The sequence below is a fragment of the Danaus plexippus genome, chromosome 17, assembly GCF_018135715.1.
Source record: "Danaus plexippus chromosome 17, MEX_DaPlex, whole genome shotgun sequence".
NCBI lineage: Eukaryota > Metazoa > Arthropoda > Insecta > Lepidoptera > Nymphalidae > Danaus > Danaus plexippus.
The window spans coordinates 528,331-547,480 of record NC_083548.1 but is presented as its reverse complement, the minus strand read 5'-3'; the positions used below and the strand labels follow the sequence as shown (position 1 = coordinate 547,480).

The 19,150-nt window shown below is 41.4% G+C and overlaps 3 protein-coding genes across 9 annotated transcripts in view; 1 reads left to right on the top strand and 2 right to left on the bottom strand.

Moving 5' to 3' along the window:
• The window catches only part of LOC116771310 (insulin receptor substrate 1), a 29,901-nt gene extending 21,670 nt beyond the window's left edge, over positions 1 to 8,231 (top strand). For 2 of the 6 annotated variants that reach the window (XM_061523361.1, XM_061523360.1), the window contains 9 exons: positions 342 to 446; positions 1,306 to 1,566; positions 2,063 to 2,173; positions 2,337 to 2,445; positions 2,681 to 2,875; positions 2,968 to 3,223; positions 3,303 to 3,813; positions 3,896 to 4,052; positions 4,405 to 8,231. In XM_061523361.1, coding sequence (XP_061379345.1) covers positions 342 to 446; positions 1,306 to 1,566; positions 2,063 to 2,173; positions 2,337 to 2,445; positions 2,681 to 2,875; positions 2,968 to 3,223; positions 3,303 to 3,813; positions 3,896 to 4,026 — 1,679 coding nt within the window. In that variant the 3' untranslated portion in view covers positions 4,027 to 4,052; positions 4,405 to 8,231. The remainder of the gene's footprint in view (positions 1 to 341; positions 447 to 1,305; positions 1,567 to 2,062; positions 2,174 to 2,336; positions 2,446 to 2,680; positions 2,876 to 2,967; positions 3,224 to 3,302; positions 3,814 to 3,895; positions 4,053 to 4,404) is intronic. The other 4 variants (XM_061523362.1, XM_061523363.1, XM_061523364.1 and 1 more) reach the window with 4 other exon arrangements.
• A 58-nt stretch (positions 8,232 to 8,289) lies between these two features.
• On the bottom strand, positions 8,290 to 11,801 carry LOC116771311 (serine/threonine-protein kinase VRK1). The gene is made up of 6 exons (XM_061523366.1): positions 11,403 to 11,801; positions 11,117 to 11,186; positions 10,797 to 10,993; positions 10,213 to 10,429; positions 9,810 to 9,983; positions 8,290 to 9,723 (listed from the first exon to the last, which is right to left on the bottom strand). Exons 1-6 carry the CDS (start codon positions 11,625 to 11,627, stop codon positions 8,996 to 8,998), a joined length of 1,611 nt encoding a protein of 536 aa, XP_061379350.1. The 5' UTR covers positions 11,628 to 11,801; the 3' UTR covers positions 8,290 to 8,995.
• Positions 11,802 to 13,033: 1,232 nt separating this feature from the next.
• Positions 13,034 to 17,764, bottom strand: LOC116771221 (protein spaetzle 4). Of its 2 annotated transcripts, none has more exons than XM_032663017.2 (5): positions 17,631 to 17,764; positions 15,144 to 15,320; positions 14,180 to 14,937; positions 13,759 to 13,920; positions 13,034 to 13,651 (listed from the first exon to the last, which is right to left on the bottom strand). In XM_032663017.2, exons 1-5 carry the CDS (start codon positions 17,658 to 17,660, stop codon positions 13,405 to 13,407), a joined length of 1,374 nt encoding a protein of 457 aa, XP_032518908.2. In that variant the 5' UTR covers positions 17,661 to 17,764; the 3' UTR covers positions 13,034 to 13,404. The 2 variants fall into 2 exon arrangements, with proteins under 2 accessions (XP_032518908.2, XP_061379245.1); XM_061523261.1 differs by having other exon boundaries at positions 15,144 to 15,323; positions 17,631 to 17,732.
• Positions 17,765 to 19,150: the final 1,386 nt, after the last annotated feature.

Sequence of the window (19,150 nt, the reverse complement as noted above, 5' to 3'; positions counted from 1 at the left end):
CAGTAGGCACAGGAACCTTTCCGACCCCGCTATCGACAATATACGCCGGTGCAATCCTTATGGCGAATCGATCACACGCCACTCACATTCATTGAAGTGCAAGCTAAATCTCGGCCGGTATTGTTCGCAAGGGGTCGGAGGGGTCAGTAGTGTGTGACTAACGAGCTATCGGTAGAATAGTTACAAACAGCTTCAGTAGACCGACTAACAGGCTAGCAGTACGGACTACTACTGGCCAGTATATTAATAGACGCGAATCCACTTTCGTCCATATAAAGCTTGTAGCACACGAGGCGAGGAGGTTAAGGCCGCGGTCACAGTGAGCGTGTGTCACGTTTCAGACAAGGGCCTGTGTGTCGGGTCGTGTATACGGCAGTGTGTGTGTGCGGCCAACACTATAGACGACTCGGCAGCGGCCGTGGCTCCTCTCACACCACTCACACACGGTAATGTGACACACACACACGTACACTCACACACACAAAAACACAGCAACACAGATACACACACGCACACGCTTCCGACAGGTGAGGAATGAGAAAGCACGACTCGTGACTGGCTGTGGAATGATAACTTCATGTCAATATCATTCATCCGTTCATTCATTCATGTAGAAATAATCATCATTCATAAATGTAAATATGGTCATCGGTCATGTGGTGCTGTAAATAAATAACACGATAAGACGACCCGCCCTGGAGTTATAGCTTCAGACTTCAGCGGGGTGAGACCCGTGCAGTATAACATACTACATATGAAAGCTTGATTACTGATAACAGTGACAGGCGATGTAAACATAAATAATGTGAAATGAGATTCCTTTAAAACGTTTTATTCTAACCCTACATCTCCTTCCTTTAATGATCTCGGTATGATCCTTTTATCATATGGAATTAAATATATTTCTGTGTCCGCTCGTTCTGTTTGTCTTCGTTGTTTTTTTTTTTTTAAATGTATTTCTTTATTCTTGTTGATTTGATGTGAAACTGTGTTCCGTCAGGGAGTATGTCCGCATGTATTGTCTTTGAAGCATCGTGAACGGTCCTCCGTTGCGTTAAGGTCGTATATTGTCTGCATGGTGATGGTGGTGGTGGTGTAATCATAACTCATGCCTGTAAGGTGGTGACGTCACCGTCGCCATGTCCTAACCCATTACTACACAAGACGACGGTACCCGGTAGAGAGTTCAAATGAAACGATTATATTTAAAGTAGAGTATGAACGATGAAGGCGGCGGTACCGTCGTCTGGCTCCATGTAACAGTCGTGCGGGTGGTTGACGCGTCGCTTCCCATTGTGTCCCCAGCGGACACGGGCCAGTCCACCCACCACCGTACTGGGTCCTTGCCCTCGTGCCCGGTGCCGCCGTTCGAGGCGGGTGCCGAGGGCGGGTCGGAGCGACCCAGGGTGCACCATGGGCGGACGCACTCCGCGCCCCTCACCGGCGAGGAGCTGGACAAGGCGCTGTACTCCAGGACTAACGGTACGGACGGGCGGCGGGCGCCCTGGCTGCGCCGCGCCAGCACGGGCACCAGGCTGGCCAAACTGTCCCCGGCTCACACCACCAGTATGTATACACCCACACGCCCGTCACTCGCCTCACATTCGTCACTCACCGGTGTTGCCATGACGTCACTACTGTGTCACCGTCCTGGCAACACTCAATGTTATATATCATTCTTGGGGATTGTGTTTCCGTTTTGATGTTCGCTGTTTTGTTTATTGCATGCGCTTATTATGTGTTGCTGCGGTCTGTAGATATGTTTATATGTAAATAAAATTATTTTTTTTTTATTTTCTACATTTCCTCTTAGCTCGTTAGGTCGTTGATGGTGTTGTCCTCTCGCGTACACTTTGTTTTGTGTCAGTTGTATGTTGTATACAAATTATAGGAAATTAATTGTGTTCTATTTAGCAAAAATAAAAACAAAACCAAAGCTTATCCGTCGCGAGTGTCCCTTTGCTTCATATAAAGACGTTTCCTGCTCCACGCACTACTGCCCTGCTAATAATCGGTGGTATGCAATAGATACATACATCACACGACGCATGTTTGTCCTCAGACTCCAGCTCGCTCCGTAAACGATGCGACACGATGCCGACCCGAGCCAGCAGCGGACTCGACCTGGAGCGAGGAGGAACCCTCAGGGACGAACGGGACCCGCTACACTCCAGTACGGACACAACGAATACAACATTGTTATATATTATATCGAGATTACAACTGAGCACAACTGATGGACCTCAGGACCGACTGTCGCACTCTACAATATATATATGATGAACATTCATTCCTTTCATTTATTTCTGAACGTAACAGTGAACCGTTTTATTCAGGTTTAGAATCATCACGAGACGACATCGACTCGATATCGGAGTGGTATCGGACGCCGCGGATACCGGAGGAACCCGACTGCTGCGATGTCATGTCCAAAGACTTCATGAGGTTAGCACGGGAAATACCGCACACACATACCTTGACAGTGTTATGTACAGAGCGTTTAAAAGTTAAACCTTGAGAAGCTATAAATAAAATGCCCGATCGAAATCCACAAAACACAACGTGATGGTGCGCTGGCCTCCGCCATAGCGACATATCTTTACATTATTGTATAAATAAGAAAACCAAAGTGTTCTGGTTTGGCACTGTGTATGTAAGTAATAAAGTATTTAATCGCCAGCATGACGACCCGCGGCAGTTCCATCGCTCACTCGCGGACCTCGTCGACATGCGTGGAGGAGGCGGAGGTGGGGTCGGGGTCGCCCGCGCTACCTGAGGGGTACATGCCCATGGGACCCATCCACGACCCTCTCCCACTGGTCTCCTCATCCGGCTCCGTCTGTAGCGGGACGCCCTCCACGGACCCTAGGTTCAGGTAAAGTATATACCACATAATAAAAGAGATACATCTAAATTACTTTGCATATCATGAAAATTCCTAAGACAACGCTACGGTTCCCTTGCTAGCGAGTATCAACTGGAGCCAGCCACGGCTCACATCGCGGAGGAGCGGTCGACGCGCGCCTACAGCGTAGGCTCCCGGCCCGCGGCCAGAGCCGAGCCCGCCAGACTGCGCGCGTACAGTGCGGGCGCTAGACGCAAGCCCCTGCCGCCCGCCACGCGCCCGCAGCACGTCCCCCACACACACACACACTCGTACCCCCGGGCCTCCGCGGACGACCTCATGGAGCTCGACTTCTCCTCCAACTCGCCCGCGCCGAAGGTGTTCATTTATTTCATGCGAATACTACAATGCCGGCACTTCAAAGGAACCGACGGATTCACAAGTTTTCCTCCCGCAGGTTATAGTCGCTCGCACGCCGCCGGCGACCGGGTTCATGGAGTCCAGTCGTCGCAACGTGGACGAGTACGTGGACATGTCGCCGCGAAACGCCGGGTACGTGGAGATGAGGCCCGGGGAGCCGCCGGCCGCCTCCACCCCCGGGCCCGCCGCCCCCGCCACGCCCGACGGGTACGTGGAGATGACGTACGGCCGCGCGCCTACCAGGCCCATCGCCATAGGAGCTCCTCGACAGCCGCCGCCCGCGGTCGGCTGCGGCTCGGGCTCCGGGCCGGGGTCGCCGGACGAGCGCCGCCGCCGCCGCGAGCCACGCACCCCGCTCGGCTCCCAGACCCTGTTCCACATGTCGATGGAGTCGCCGTCCTCCCCGGGCGAGGCGGACGACGACGACGACGACCACCACCACCTCAGCACGGTCCGCGAGCTGGTGGAGCCGCGCGCCGCCAGCCCGGAGCCCTCCTCGCCGCAGTACGTGACGCTGGCCGCGAACCCCCGCCCGGACGAGCTGCGCAGTGAGTCTTCAATGCATTACTATATGTCTGTCGGCCTTCCATCAGTGATTCTCTAACATCTCTCTCTTCCGTTCCTCCCCAGAGCTGGGCGGGGCGCTCCACTACGCGTCTCTGGACCTGGAGCCGCGCCGCACGCCGGCCGCGCCCGCACCGCGGCTCTACACACAGATAGACTTCATGAGGAGCGAGAAGTACGCGGCGGACGCCACGTAGCACCCACCGCTCGGGACCTGACACACGTACGGCTCCTCTCACCTTACTCTCCTCCAACTGTTAACCGTCCGTTAACACAAACCTGATTTGGGCTAGAACCAGTAATGTATTCATACAATGAAGTACCTCTGAGTGGCGGCTATATATCTACAGATAATGTAACGAAGCCGCCATCTCAATATTATGGTTTCAAACATGTAGAAGGCTTAACTTAGCGAGTCGAGTCAGGACACGATAGCTGGTAAATCCACGGTAACGTGATTTTCCACAGGTTGCGGGTTCGAATCCTGCTCGTGTTTTCTCTTTCCATTTTTATTCAGTTATTCCAGCTCCTCTGCTCACGGCCTGTATAACTCCAGCGGTCGTTGCTCTTTCCAGGTGTCAGCGTGCGTCCGTCGTCGTCCTCGCCAGTAACGGATCACCACAAGCTATAAACTAATGTTATCGTTATTCGTCTCACGTCGTGTCTCTCGTCTCTCGAACTACCGATATTCTCCACGTTCCCTTTCAATCATAGAACGGGCTCGTTCGAGAGGCGACGCTTTACTTAAATAACTGCCATTAATGTAGGATGTGGAGTGACGAGTGCCGCGCGGCGAGTGGCGTGTCGGGGAACTGCGACCATCCGTGGGCCGTGTGCGACCCGCAGATATTACGAATATTATAGGAAATTATGGGACGGCGCGGGATAGTCGACAGTCACCCGCGCGACGCTCGCGGCAGCGGCGGACACGAGGACAGATAGAGTTCACAGAATCTTCGATGTCGCTTGCTTCCGGTTTGAAACGTGTTTGAGATGAAGGAGCTGTTCTTGAATGTACAAATATATAGAGAGGGATCGTTCCTACCCGCTACTGACCGGCGTTCATACTAACCTGCACGGCGCCGTCTCCGGGGTCTGTGTGTCGGTGACGGGCTCGCACAGCCGCCGGTGCGAGTCGGCTAGCTTGTAAGGTTACACATCATTTTGTAGTAAAATCCTATTATGAAAATAGAGTCGCTGTCCGGCCGATCTCCGAGTATAGTCCTCCGATACAGGCTGCACAGGATGCGACGCAGAGACGACCGGAGAGAATAGAGCTAATAGGAGACATCAAATGTTCGACCGCCGAGGATGTTAGATGTAAAGTACAGACCCGGCGGCCTTAGTCGGTAACGCAACGGTTGTGAGAGAGGCCTATAGTAGTGATGCAGTCCCCCCTTCCCCACCCCCACAAAGTATACTACCTATTGTGTTCCTAGGTTACTCGCCCTGTTCAAAGTACTGTGCAATTTTTACCGGTTTTTTGTTTTTTGTAAATGTACTTATATCTACACTGTTATAGTTGGTTGTTGGAACTCGTTGGACCCATTCTGTTAATTGTTACAAGAAAAGTTACATCGACAGGTCGACAGGACTCAACACCGACAGTTTTATATATTAGTATGAGTAAACACCTAGACACGGTCGGTGTTCCCGTCAGCCATACAAAATGACTTGACGTCGAATGTTACGACAGAACAAACCGTACCGAGTGTTGGAATCAGTCGACCTACGTACCAAATGTCGACCTGAGCTTGCCCTTTATCGTCCCTAAAAGTTTTATCGATAGTATAATTTCTTAATCGTCGCCTCACTAATGTCGACATGCTACTTCCCCCGGTTCCGCCTGTCTGTCAGTGTACCTAGCGTCTCCTTGCCCGCTGTCTCGGCCCTCATGTGCCTTAACAAAACATAGTCACAAATATATTAGTGAGTCAGTCGCCGCCGGCGGCCGGAGCTCGTTCGTTCCCGCCCTGTCGGTGTCCGTGGTAACGTTATGTTGTAGGTTACTCTGTATATAGTTGACGTGAGATTTCATTATTAAATTTATCTGATCAAAGCGTTTCAAGTTCTTATTAGTTTTTGTATCATTCGATGTTTTTATTTTTTATTTGTTATGAATGTGACGTGTTCAGCGAGAGACAGGTTTTCTTTTGATATTTGTTGGCTGATTTTTTTTTGTTGAGGATCTAATCTAATTAGATGTGTCGGGTGTGACCCGGGTGTCCCGGGTGAGTCGGGTGTCCCGGGTGAGCCGGGTTCGAATGTAATTTGAACAGTATGAAATAATATGACTCAGATAGCGCTGCATAAAGAACAGGCTCAGGCGCGTCAATTATGTGTTCATATCATTAAAAAGGAATATGGTTTAATTTAATGTGTCTGTTTACGCTACACGCTACTGTAACCTGCAGCTTGTTGGAAATTTTTAACACAATGGTGTATATTATCGTTTTTTCTGTTAAATGTTTCTTAATTGAAATAGTGATAAGTTTCTTTTCGGCATGCACATGGACTTATGGTTTACGATGTTCCACGTGTTGTAACATTAGTCGACGTTAACTATTTATTATGTTAGAACGTTTCTATTCCCCCTTATAATATATGTATATATTGGAATTGGTGTCTGCTAAAGTAACGCATACATATCGACTACATACACATGCTGGAATATATATGTTACATTCCTGTTTATTCGATTAATTAAAAAATTATATAAATGTCATATACTTTGGAGAACGGACGAGCTACTCGCGCTTACAAAGCAAGCTATTATTTTGATACAATTATATGCGTTATATGTATGCGGTATTTTATGTTATATATATGTATGTATATTAAAGGAAAAAAAAATAAAAGAAAAAAATGTTATTTATGTGTAATGCGGTCAGTTACCGTATACGTAACAGTGCTGTATCCCGCCGGTAATACTCTCGTTGGTATCAAGTGCTATTCTTGTCTGACGTGAGCTGTCAAATGTCAAGTGACAGCTGTCAGGCGTCAGACTGCTGCACATGGGTTACATTCCGACGAGCGATCCGACTAGTCCAGTGTGTTCAAACATGACCAGTATCGGTTGTATAGTTGTAGTACAGAGACGCTTCAGACGACCTCTACACACACGAGATCACATTGAAATATGTTAAAGTAATGGGACCTGTATAATAATGCCTGACTGAGTTAACACCAAATTTTTATATTAAAAGTAATTTATTACCCTCGTGGGGAAACTATTTTGTGTATTTAAATGATTATTAACATTGGACGGTAGAATTGTTTCCCTGTTTGTAGATAATGAAATAAAATGTAGTTAAGCTTTAAAGTAACGTTCCAGGTGACACGGGCTGTCCTCCTCGATGACACGTGTCTTAAAATAAATTATGGAACTCATTTCTGAACTGACCGTATGTGATTAACGTAGTACAATTAGGCACGGCCATTCCTGTTGCAACATTATATATAATATAGACGAATATGATGTCAGTTCGAGCCCTTGTTGTGTTAGTATGACAGAAGGTGCCTGTCTCAATGTCATAAAAATCCAATGGCATAAGTTATATATGACAGTGACTTCAATCGAGAGCGCTCCTCCCAGCAGAATGTCGTGTAAGCCGTCGTACAGAGCTAGTGTGCCACCTCGCAATTATGTACTAACATTTTTAGTGTAAATTATTATATAATATTATACAATTATTTTATTCCACTTAGCTTGTAAGACTTGATCAGTCTAGAGTCGAGAAGTTAGATGTAAGAGTGGACGGCGAATGTGGCGGTAACTGTTCAGAGTGAGACGTTTGGGAAGCTCCTTCTATAATACGCCGTTTTTCATGGACGGTTGTAACACACACAACATGCAAACAAGACAGCACAAAACAATCAAAACGTAAGTCACTAAACAGATGACGGTCAGTGACTTAAGGCGTGTTATAGAAAGAGTTCCCTCGGCGGTTTCACGTCGGTGAGAATCGTATGTTTCAACATCGAAAGCTAGTGTGAATGCGGCCTTATTTAAACTTATATATAATATGTAATTCGCAACTCCGTGTAACAGACGTCATGACAAAGTGGAGTAGTACGTTGTCTATACTAGTCCCATTGCAAGTTAAATAGATTTTGCATAAATATGTTCCTGTAACGGCGTAAATAGCGGTTTTTATAATGTTTATAGTAAGTTATCGAGATACCTCTCACCTGTTGAACGCGGCGAAGGACGTATATTTTTTTACTAATGGTGCTAGTGTTTGGTTGAGTCACTCGCCGCCGCGGTCGTCAGCCTCACAGTCGCCCGGCCCCGCTCCCGGTATTATGTTACTCGATTAATAAAACAATTTTTGGTACGTTACATTTTGTTTACTTTCATATTACTATTATATTGTAAATAAAATAAAAGCTTTGGATTTGATCATGCGTTTCAATCTTACATTCGCTCCATTACAATGACGTGGAATGAATCGAGTGGCTTGGAAAATACTGTTTATTAAAAGATCAACACAATTCATACATACGATTAGTTAAAAGAAATAAATGGCGACCGTACAGTACATACAATACATGGGATATTCAATGATTACATTAAAACAATCATCCACACTGAACAGAGTCGACTTCATACATGGATATACGGTGACACCAACGAAACACGACCATCTAAAACTATAAGGTTCTCAAACCTTCCCGGTGGCCTGGACTGTGGGATGTTCCAGGGTGACCTTCACGTTACATCAATATTAAATACCAATAAAGAACAACAACTGGTTCTAAGTACATGTTATAAGCGACTGCTCTCAGTACGCTACCAGCTGACAACGGACACTCGATGCCACACTACTCAGCAGATACAAAATGTTTAAGAGATCACTTGTCCACAGACGACATATTTAATATTAATGTTCTCTAATATCCTGACCTCGTTAGCTATTCAAGTAGTCTTTTCCCTCTAACAATACAAGGAAACTTAATTAAAAACATCGACCCATATGAATATCGATACTTACTTAACGATTCTTTATAAACATAATGAACTACATCAATGTTTCAAGTGAGAGTAAAAATATATGGCGTTGAATTATTGTATATTTTAAGTATATTATTATTGTGTTATTGTTTGGTGGGAGCTGTGTATGGCTTGGGACACTCCAGTCTATGGCAGCTGTATTGTGATGTGGGTTACTTGGGCGGTGACCGTCCGTTCACGACGGCGGGAGAGTCCCTCCACGACCTGGTCTTGTGTGTGACACTTGTAACTTTCTTCCTGACCACTCTCTTCACGATGACCTCCTCGTCTGATATCAGTTTCCTTCTTGGCCTCGCTTTCTTCTCTTCTATGATGAAGGAATCGTCGAAGATGTCTCCACTGGAGTTCATGGAGTCACTCTTTCGTTTCAAGTTCTTCTCGCCGATGACCTCACTGATGGGACTGTCGAAGGAGACCTGTCGCGGACTCCGCTTGTTCTTGTCGACGCTCGTCTGAGTCTTAGCTTTGGGCGCCATCCTCGTCTTCCTGAGCTTCACCACCACAGAGGGTTCTATTGAATTCCGCTTCTTAGCTCTAGACGTCTGTTTCACTACACTGTCCGCTGGTTCTTTATTTTCGCCGTCCTCTTCTGGGACTTGTTGAACTTTCCTTCCTCGTCTCACCGCTCTGACCTCTCCGTTCTGTCTCGCCGTGTTCTTCTTCAACACCTGTTCTGTATTATCGTCGGCGTCCAAGTGTTCACTACTGTCTTCAATTTTCTTTGTTTTTCTTTTCTTGTTACCTGCGAAATCCATTTTCTTACTCTTTGCAACTCCCTCACTCTTAAGATAATTTTCAAACATCTGTCTGCATTTAGTGTAATCTATGCTATCCTTTGGTTTCAATGAATTGATGTACTCGAAGAAGTTGGTAAGAGCTTCTGAAAAAATGAAACAAAAATGTAACAACATCAACCTCATAACTCAATAACTTATGAGTTATCATGTTTATTTCAAGCTTGTGTACCTGGCACATTATTGAACTGTCTTGTGATCTCTTTCCGTACATTATTCATGAAAGCCTCCTTCATAGCCTGCACAGTCTTAGGCTGTTTTAGGTTCTTTTCCCAAGGCAGCTCCCCAACCAGCCACTGCAGCATGTTGTAGCCCAGGATCTCAAGATCCCCGCGCTTTGTGGCCACTACAAAAATATAAGGCATTCAACTTAATAATATCCTCTGTGAATACAATGAAATAGAACATACTGTAGTCCTTAAATGTTTGGACACTTATTAATATATCAGAACAGGTTCAAAACAATATTCTTTGTAGGTTTCTCAACCAAAACATTCTAATATACTTTTAGTTCCTATGTGATGTTATTGAGCTTCAAAATTATACCTATGTCTGATAATAAACAGGTATCTCACCTCCTAAATGAGCATCTCTACTTGTATATTCTATGGTGCCATTGTGTGCACACTTAGGGTCAGGTTTAAATTCTTTATCGGTGACCCTCGTAGCCAGTCCAAAATCCACAAGGTATGCTTGATTCTCCGTCCCCTTTTTGAGACCCATCAATATGTTAGCCCCCTTAATGTCAGCATGGACATAGCCTTTACTGTGAATGTATTCTAGCACATCTAACTAAAAAAAGAAAAAAATATCACCTTTGTTTTATCATACATAAACTAGGTATAACAGCAACTTTGTCAAAATAGTAACTTTGGACAGCATTCTTTTATTCATTCTGTGGTTAAATTTTAATGAAAAACACTTGTTTTGGTATGAAAAAAATACTTGTACTGTTTCTCTACACACGGTAAGTAAGATAAGTTTGCAGTAACATAGAAGAACAGAAAAAAATCTGTAGCAACCATTGTTTGGGTGTTAATGAAGGACAATTTTTTTTTTCTCATATATTTTCCGTGTAGTCATTGATCCTTTACATTTATATATAGATCACTGAATACAATTACACACAATACATCTATGTATATAAAACAACACAAACCATTTGCAATCCTAATTGAAAGACTGTTGAAGGTGAGAAACTCCGGCCACAGTCCTTGAACAAGCTCCACACATCCTTGCCATACCTCTCCAACACCAGGTACCTGTACTTCTCTCCTTGGTACTCATGGGATCCATTCCCATAGTACGATGGCATTCCAAAACTTGATAATTTCCTGCCTTTCATGAATTTAGCAACTGCAAGTTGCACATGAATAATAGAATGATACTTCAGAATTAATAGTTGTTGTATTCAACTTACATTTGTATTTCTTATCATGCAATAAAATTTTTTATATAACTTTAAACAAAATTACTCACTGTCATCTTTATTAGCATTTCTAATATAAAAGTGTTTCTCCACAAACAGTGGTCCATTTTCATGTGGTTCCTAAAAATGAAAAAGGAATTTCATATGTCTAAGCAAATTTTAATATTTATGCATATTCATTTTACAATACATGTGGATATAATTTGAGTATATTATTTTGAATGGAAATTTCATTTCCTTACTTGTTTCTATAAGTATAAATCACTGCATAGTTGAAGTATATTTGATAGCTCTAGGTATAGAGTATTGGTTACTATAAAACAACAAAACACCTACGATTTTAACAACATAAGGATAATTTGAAGCCTTCCTTGGAGAGCCGTCATGTTCACACGCTGAATATATTTCACCAAAGCCCCCAACTCCAATAGAAGGACCAATCCTCCACTTTTTTTTGGATATAGGATCATTGATGACTTCTCCCACGGGAATGGGAGCTGGCATTTTATATCCATTAGCTTTTTTCTTCGGAGCCGCGGTTTTTTTCGCCCTTCCGCTCATTTTAATTTGGATTATATTACCTACTTATAATGATTATCACTACAACATATAATAATAAATTGACACTATTCAATAATTAAAGCATATAAATTAAATAACAATATCAATCTGTAGAACTACAGTAAACACAAAAACAAGCGCGTTGTTGACATTTCATTAACCGCCATGACAATAAGTTATCAGACTATTTTAACGTTTGACAGATTAATTTTCAATTTCATGAACAGAAAAGCTCTACATTGTATTCCTAAACGTAAGATTTCAACCAAATCTTTCAAAATATTCTTTAATTACATCACTGTTATCCATTTAAAAATATTAAGCGTGATCAAGATTTTGACAAAAATTCTAAAATTTCTATATCCCAAATCATGGTTTTTATATCCTGTTTGTCATTATTATTATTTTTTAATTTGTATGACATACAGTTATAATAAAGATTTAAGAATTTTATACATATTATTACCTATTATAAAAATCAAATACCCATAAAGCATTAAGGAGAAAAGCAAGATATTTATTCTCTAAAGTTTTAAACACCACGAAATTAAATATTCCAGTAGTAAAGATATTACAATCTTGTTATGAAATACATATGGGTTTTTTTAAAACCTTTAATTGAATATATAGGGATGTATTTCGCACTAGGCTATATAAAGTTCCATGTTTTCCAAGAGCCTGTTTCCTTCCCACCATAGAAACCCTCGAATGACACTGTTTTTCACCTCATTCTCCCGTTAGCAAACTTCGTAAGCCAGGGGACCTAAGAAGAACCTTCAAAAACCAAAATGAATTATCAGGTAATAGTATCAACTAATAGATATTATTAACATTTATAATATACTTAACAGTAAATTAAAGTAAGTTAAGGACTTTTGTTAAAATCAGAGTAATGTTTCTTGTTATATTTAATGGGATGTCTGATTTTATTATTTCCGTACCTTATTAATCGTTCCTATCTACCTTGTATATAATAACAACATTAAAGAGCTAATAATTTTAAGATTTGAGATTGTAACAAGTACCTACATCATTATTTTAAATCGTTGTTTTTGACCTCCCAAAGAGGGGTGTTACGAGTTTGACGTCGATAACGATGTGTGTAACGTGTATCTGTCTGTGGCATCGTGGCTCTCAAACAGATAGACCGATTTCGATGCTGTTTTATCGTTGGTTTTTAGTTGCATATATTTGGTAAATCGGTCCAGCAGTGTCAGACTATCAGCATATTTGTCGTGTGAAAGTGAACTAAGCAGATTAAGTGTGTGACGTTTGCTAGTATTATTTTAAAATTATAATGATTGCTATGGGGTCTTTTTTATATTTAATAAAATTTGGCGTAATGTCAACGGTTCAGTGAACAAACACATTGTGCAAAGTTGAACATAGAATTAATAAAACCACTAAAAACAATTCAACTTTATTTCCCTAAACATTTCATTATTATATTTTTTACATATGTATATTACAAAATTATTTTACATTGTCACTAGCCTTAAACATAAATTAGTTGAGATATCTTCACTATTAATAAGTAGTGTACTTATAACACATGTATAAACAAAATTAAATTACAAATTAAAAAAAATCAACAATAAGAAATAAATAGTATAAGGTTATAATGAGGTTGTCATATCAAAGAAATTGTGACGTAAACAAGATGACATGAAAACGGAATAAGAAATAAATGTTTGATAGAATTCGTCGCCGCGAACCGAGAGGTAGGTGGGGTGGGGCTAGCTGAGGTGTCCAGTAAGCGCCTGGGACACGCGGCGAGTCAGTAGAGGTCGTCGTAGGGCATGCTGTACCAGTCGCGGGCCGCGTCCTCGTATATGAGTCTCTTGACCTGGTCGTCGTACTGCGGCGGTAGGATCCGGGGGGAGCGCGCGCGGAACTCCAGCGGCACGTCGTAACAGCGGCACACGCAGCACGCGGGGAACTTGAACCAGTCCGCGAAGATTCCGCGGCACTCGTTCCGCGGGTCGTACGCCAGGAGCCGGTGCAGGCGGAACTGCTGCTCGCATCTGGAACCGCAAAGGCGGAGGACTCGATTTGAATTCATGCAAAAAAAATATTATACAGGGTGTTTGTTTGAGAAATTGGATTAAGAAGAATATAAGGATGTCGTCACCTGCAACCCTCTCTGCAGTACATCTGCTTGTGTTTGTGGACGCAGGTCTCCAGGTGTATGTACTGCTCGAAGGGGTACATGTTGAGGAGAGCCAGCATCTCACCGCGAGTGCTGTTCGCCCAAAACGGAGCCGCCATCTCCTCTTTGGTCTCGCAAGCGTTACTGCAAGATGGGACCAGCATTCATACATAGTATTGCAACATTTTATCATGAAAAAGTAAACACGTGTTGAAATAAATTGCTTGACATTGTTATAAATATAGCGAGCGCTGGGAGCGGTGAGGTCATAGCGGAGACCGGTCGGGCAGCCCTCAGCAGTGAGGACCGCGCGGGGTATGTTATATTAGCTGGTACTATATATAACCAACACGACAGCCCCCATGGACCAGCATATATTGTATGTATATTTGTATGAACTTACGCTCCTCTCAGTTTGATGACCGCGGGCCGCATCGTCTCCTGATGTGTTGGTTTAGGGTTCGCCTCCTGGCTCTCTTTGTCTCCGTCTCTGTTATCCGTTTCTTTGACTTTTTCGTGTTCCGAGAACAGTAACGTGGGAGGCAACGTGGACCCGTCCGTGCCGTTCCACGTGTCCTTGTCCGTGATTCCGTCGTCGTCGTAGGGCTCGTCGCTCATTTCCGTTGTAGTCAGACTCTCGCTTGAGGTCGAGTTCCCTTTGGTGTTATTCTTATCGTCCGGAGGCTCTGCCTTCGAAGCTGCTGAGAACTTCGGGTAGATGCTGTTAGTTTCGATGCTCTGTTTGATGACCGCCTCTAACGTTATGACGTCGGGGTCCAGATTGTTTATTTCGATGTTGGCGATGCTCTCCAGCTTGGTCTTGTATGAGACCCCCGTGTCTTCCTCCAGCGTGTCGTTGCTCATGTCGGTCGTGCTGTTCCTGCCGCTGCTGGAACTCGAACTGTTATAACTTTCTAGAGGTCTCACTCCTAGACCACTGTCCACTTTCTTCTGTTTCTCACTGTTCGACTGTATTGGCCTAAAATGTGGTTTGTCTTTCATGGCACGTGGATTTTTCTTAGTATATTTAATCTTGGTCTGTACAAGATCCTCTGAGAAGTCAGGGTTGCTGTTGTCATCTTCATCATCAATGAAGTTCTCCAGCTCCGCTTTAAGAACCGCTATGTGACGCTCCTCGCCGTACATCCGTCTCATCAGTCCCTGGAAATATACATAACATCAATTATTTTCTGATTTAGTATAGTACAGGTTTTGCAATATTGATATTTTTATTGTACTTTGTGGACTATTCTATAATTTGTTAGACTTTTAGGAGGGATTTTATTTAATATTCCAGTTGTCTGTCCATTTCCAAATAGATTTAAAACATTATCTTAATCTTTCTTTTGTATATTTTTAGTTGTCACCTGATTTTCTCTAATAAACCGCCGTATGGCATGCCAGGGATAGTTGCTGCCGGGCGTGGTGCAGTAACTCTGCTGGGTGAGATCACACGGCACCTCCGGCAGCCTCGCCCTCCTCGTCCGATGAGGTCTCGTGCAGGAGGACGCGTAGTCGTAGCTCTGCGCCCCCGCCCATGTCACCTACTTACGAAACATTCATCTCACTCTTACAGTATGATCCATCAGATAGTCTTACTGTCTGCAACTACGACTAAAATGTTATTAATGAAATCGTTTTAATAATGATGAATATAATGTTAATAATACGAAGTTCATTGCTTCGATCGAGGTCGATCTTGAAACACACTTGAGCGTTGCATCGAAAGTAAAGCCACGGGCGCGGTCTAATTGAAGTTATAATCAATAAAATCAGTTTCACTTTTAGTAACAACTTTCTACGATCTGTTTTAGGATGTCACGTGGGGTGACGCCTTCTACGGATGCTGTCTTCAAATAACTCTCGGATATATATGTATAACACAACCATTACCATGTGAGGACACAGATAAGCTTATGATATGCATAGTATTTAAAAATAGAACCTTACTGTCAGAAAAAACTGACAACAGCTAGTGATGGTCATAACAAATTCGACAAATTTAACAGATTTATTCGAATAATATATATTTTTATTTCTAAATTTTAAAAATTGTAATTCGCGTTATGTAGGTAGGATTAGAGTTGATTATTCATACTTAGATAAGTTATAAATGGTATTTATATTAATAATAAACTAATTTAGATTTCGTAATGTCATGTTAAAAGAAAGATCTCGAAACAAGTTTTTGGAATATTTGTAAAACTTACAGCAGACTTTCCTCAGGCTGTCCTTTTTAACAGAATAAAAAATCAAACGTTTCAACGTACCAAATGTTTGGTTTGATTTGTTTTGTCAGAACCTAATGGGGTCATTAAAGGACTCTTGTAGAACTAAAGACGTATTTGACGATGGTCAAATTACGTGGGGGCTCGCAGCGCCGTTATGTTCACAATTTGGATGTTGCGTCGTTTATACAAAGAAAATAATATCTTGCGGCGACACTAAATGTATACGATTTTCTTTAAAGCTTGCCTAAACGTCTTTTACATATTTACAAGGAATCTAACTATTGTTATACGACAGCTTTCAGTACTAACAACCTTGCGTTTTAATTAAAATTCTTAAAACACATTAGATCTAATGAATTAATAGAACTGTCAGCCTAAGACGTACACGGTACAGCCATAACGACATCGACTTATCATAGATGACAAATGTTTGAACATAAACAAATACGTTAAGAAAAATATATGAGTTGTGTCAAGTTAAGGCGGAAAGACATGCGAGTGAAAGTGACTGCTGTTTGAGAACAGGACAGGTGTGTGACGTCAGGAATATATTACAATAATATAAGAATAAGATTTAAATATTATTTAAATGTCGCCCAAAAAATGTTTTAATTCAGATATTTAAAGCCTAAAAGACTGCTTTTAATTAAACTTATTATAGTGTGCTAATTAATTTTGATGACATAGCTCTTTACAGCACCTTTAGAAAGTCTTTTAATTCATCGTCTTAAAGATATATTTTATCATCATCGTATCACCCGAAATTATAAAAACAGTTGTGACTGTGAGAACGTTTATATTATAATCAATGTATAATAGTTATTTGACTGACATAGGACGAGTGTTAAAGAATATTTTTTTTAGTTCTTATGTAGGAATATAGAAACAATTGACGTTTTTATGCTAAGATTTTTTACATTCTGCCACACGTGTCTCTAATACTATATCTTTATAAACTATAAAGATCTCTTTCTCTCTCTGTTTGTGTCTGTGTGTGTCGATGGGTGCATGTGTGTGTGTTCGTGTGTTCCGCGACCCGCTTCCCACGGCCGGCCTGCTTTCATCACTTGTACTTCACTAGCAGTAACTATCACAGAGTAAATCTTCGACTGAAGCTTTGTTTCAGTTTAGCAAATAAAACCTTTTAGTAAAAAAAATAATTATTGGTATATTTAGTATGAATGTTGATATTCAGTAATGTTGTTATACCGTCTACCTCCGAGTTCATTGACCGTTTCATTGTAAGTTGTTTTAATCTGTATGAAGAACATTAGTTATCTCATTACTTTGAAATGAGGGAAAGCATTGTTTATTGTTGGCCTCCTTACAGTAACACACTAACTGGTGAGTATTATTAATTATTAATACATTAGATTTTAACGTTGCTTGTGAATGTTGTATTTATACAAAATTTTCAATATATTTTATACACATATATTTGAACATATTTGTTTTCCAAAAATCACCATTTGGTGTCGTTTTCAATGTACAAATAAGATACGTTATTTTTATATAATGATCTACTAATCAATTGGAATAATTCGCACAGTTCCGCCGGCTTCTCACAGACAGAGCCACCTAGAACGGCTAGCTATTAGCACTTTTAACATAATTAGCACTCACCACAAACAGAAAGGCGATCGCGAGACGCATTTCTCTAGCGAACTTTCACTGTGTACGCGTTTATTAAGTACATCATAACGACCGCTCGCCGCAACGTCCTGGCACCAACTGACGACTGACAACTGACGGACCTCCAATGACGCCGGCATTCGTCAAGGACTGCAATATGCATCGATTGCTTTTTAAAAATCTAATTGTAATCAGTTCATCTCATACATTTATTTATTACTTCAACTTTTGAGACTATTATATCCTTTTAAAAAGCTCTTAAATTCGTGTTTCTACTTCTATGGACTTATAAGTTAAAATCGTAATAAAGCTAATTTTTTTCGAAGAACAACATCTTAAAAAAGAATATTTTAAGACTGAGTGTATTATATTATTGATATTAATTTCATGTTTTCATTATTACATACAACAATTTTAATAAGAAAATATAATTTGAACGTGACAGATTTTTAATAAATGATATTAAATCGATGTTTCGTTGTTTTGAGTTTGTGAGCGATTGAGTAGGTCAGTCGAGTAATCACTTGCCAGTTGCCAGCCGTCGTCTACTAATATTCTTTGTTCCTTTCTAGCACACAGTAATTGTATTAGTGTAATAAGGATAGATATATGTGCGTGTTTCGAACCGTTATCCCGCAACTATATCTTGAATGAAAATGGTGTTTTCTCTCGCGCCAAAACAATAGCGCCGCTTGCTAATCGACCAGCTACTTTAAAAACGGAAGGCAGTTAGATTAACAACGTCTAATTATACTTTCTTAATTAAACATTAATTATAACATGTATATATTTTTCTTGTTAGTTCGTTTGCTGGGTAAGTAGTTCATTTGATGATTTCTTAACGTTCTGCTTTCTTTTCATACGTTATGAAGTTTTGAGAATTATTATTGTTGAAATCTTCTGTTACGAAGACGTGGGCGTTAAGTACTATCTAATTTATAAATAGTCTATTCTATCTAGATCAATATGAAGTGAACTGGTTTGTTGCGTGAGGATCGGGACTCACGAGGCTGTGTATGTGGAGTGATTACTTGTGTTTTCAAACCTTTTTTTTAACAATTTAGGTAATGTAAATATTAAAAATTTGTTGTTATATACATATATATAGAGTATACAAAAAGTGCATCGTTAGATATTAAAACATTTTTGCATGTACTCCATAAATGCAATGTAAATATAAAGATGTAGATTTAAGGATATCTCGATCTGCTCCTCCTAAATCAGCTCCGCTGTATTGTTCTACATCTGTATTCGAGACGCGACTCTCTACCTGTTTCCTCGAAGGATCTTTCTGATATGAAAATAATCTGAACAGTTTCACACGTTCTGCCAACCTCGCAACGTTTATGTTTAATATAATCACACTGTCTTTGTAGTTACGCCCTTAAAGATTCATACAATTATGTTTTATAATCTGTATTTTAATTGTGTTTGACATATGTACATGTCATTTAATAGAATCTGTTATTAAAAACTTTAAAGTATTTCGTTTCCTTAAAAATCACATGTTC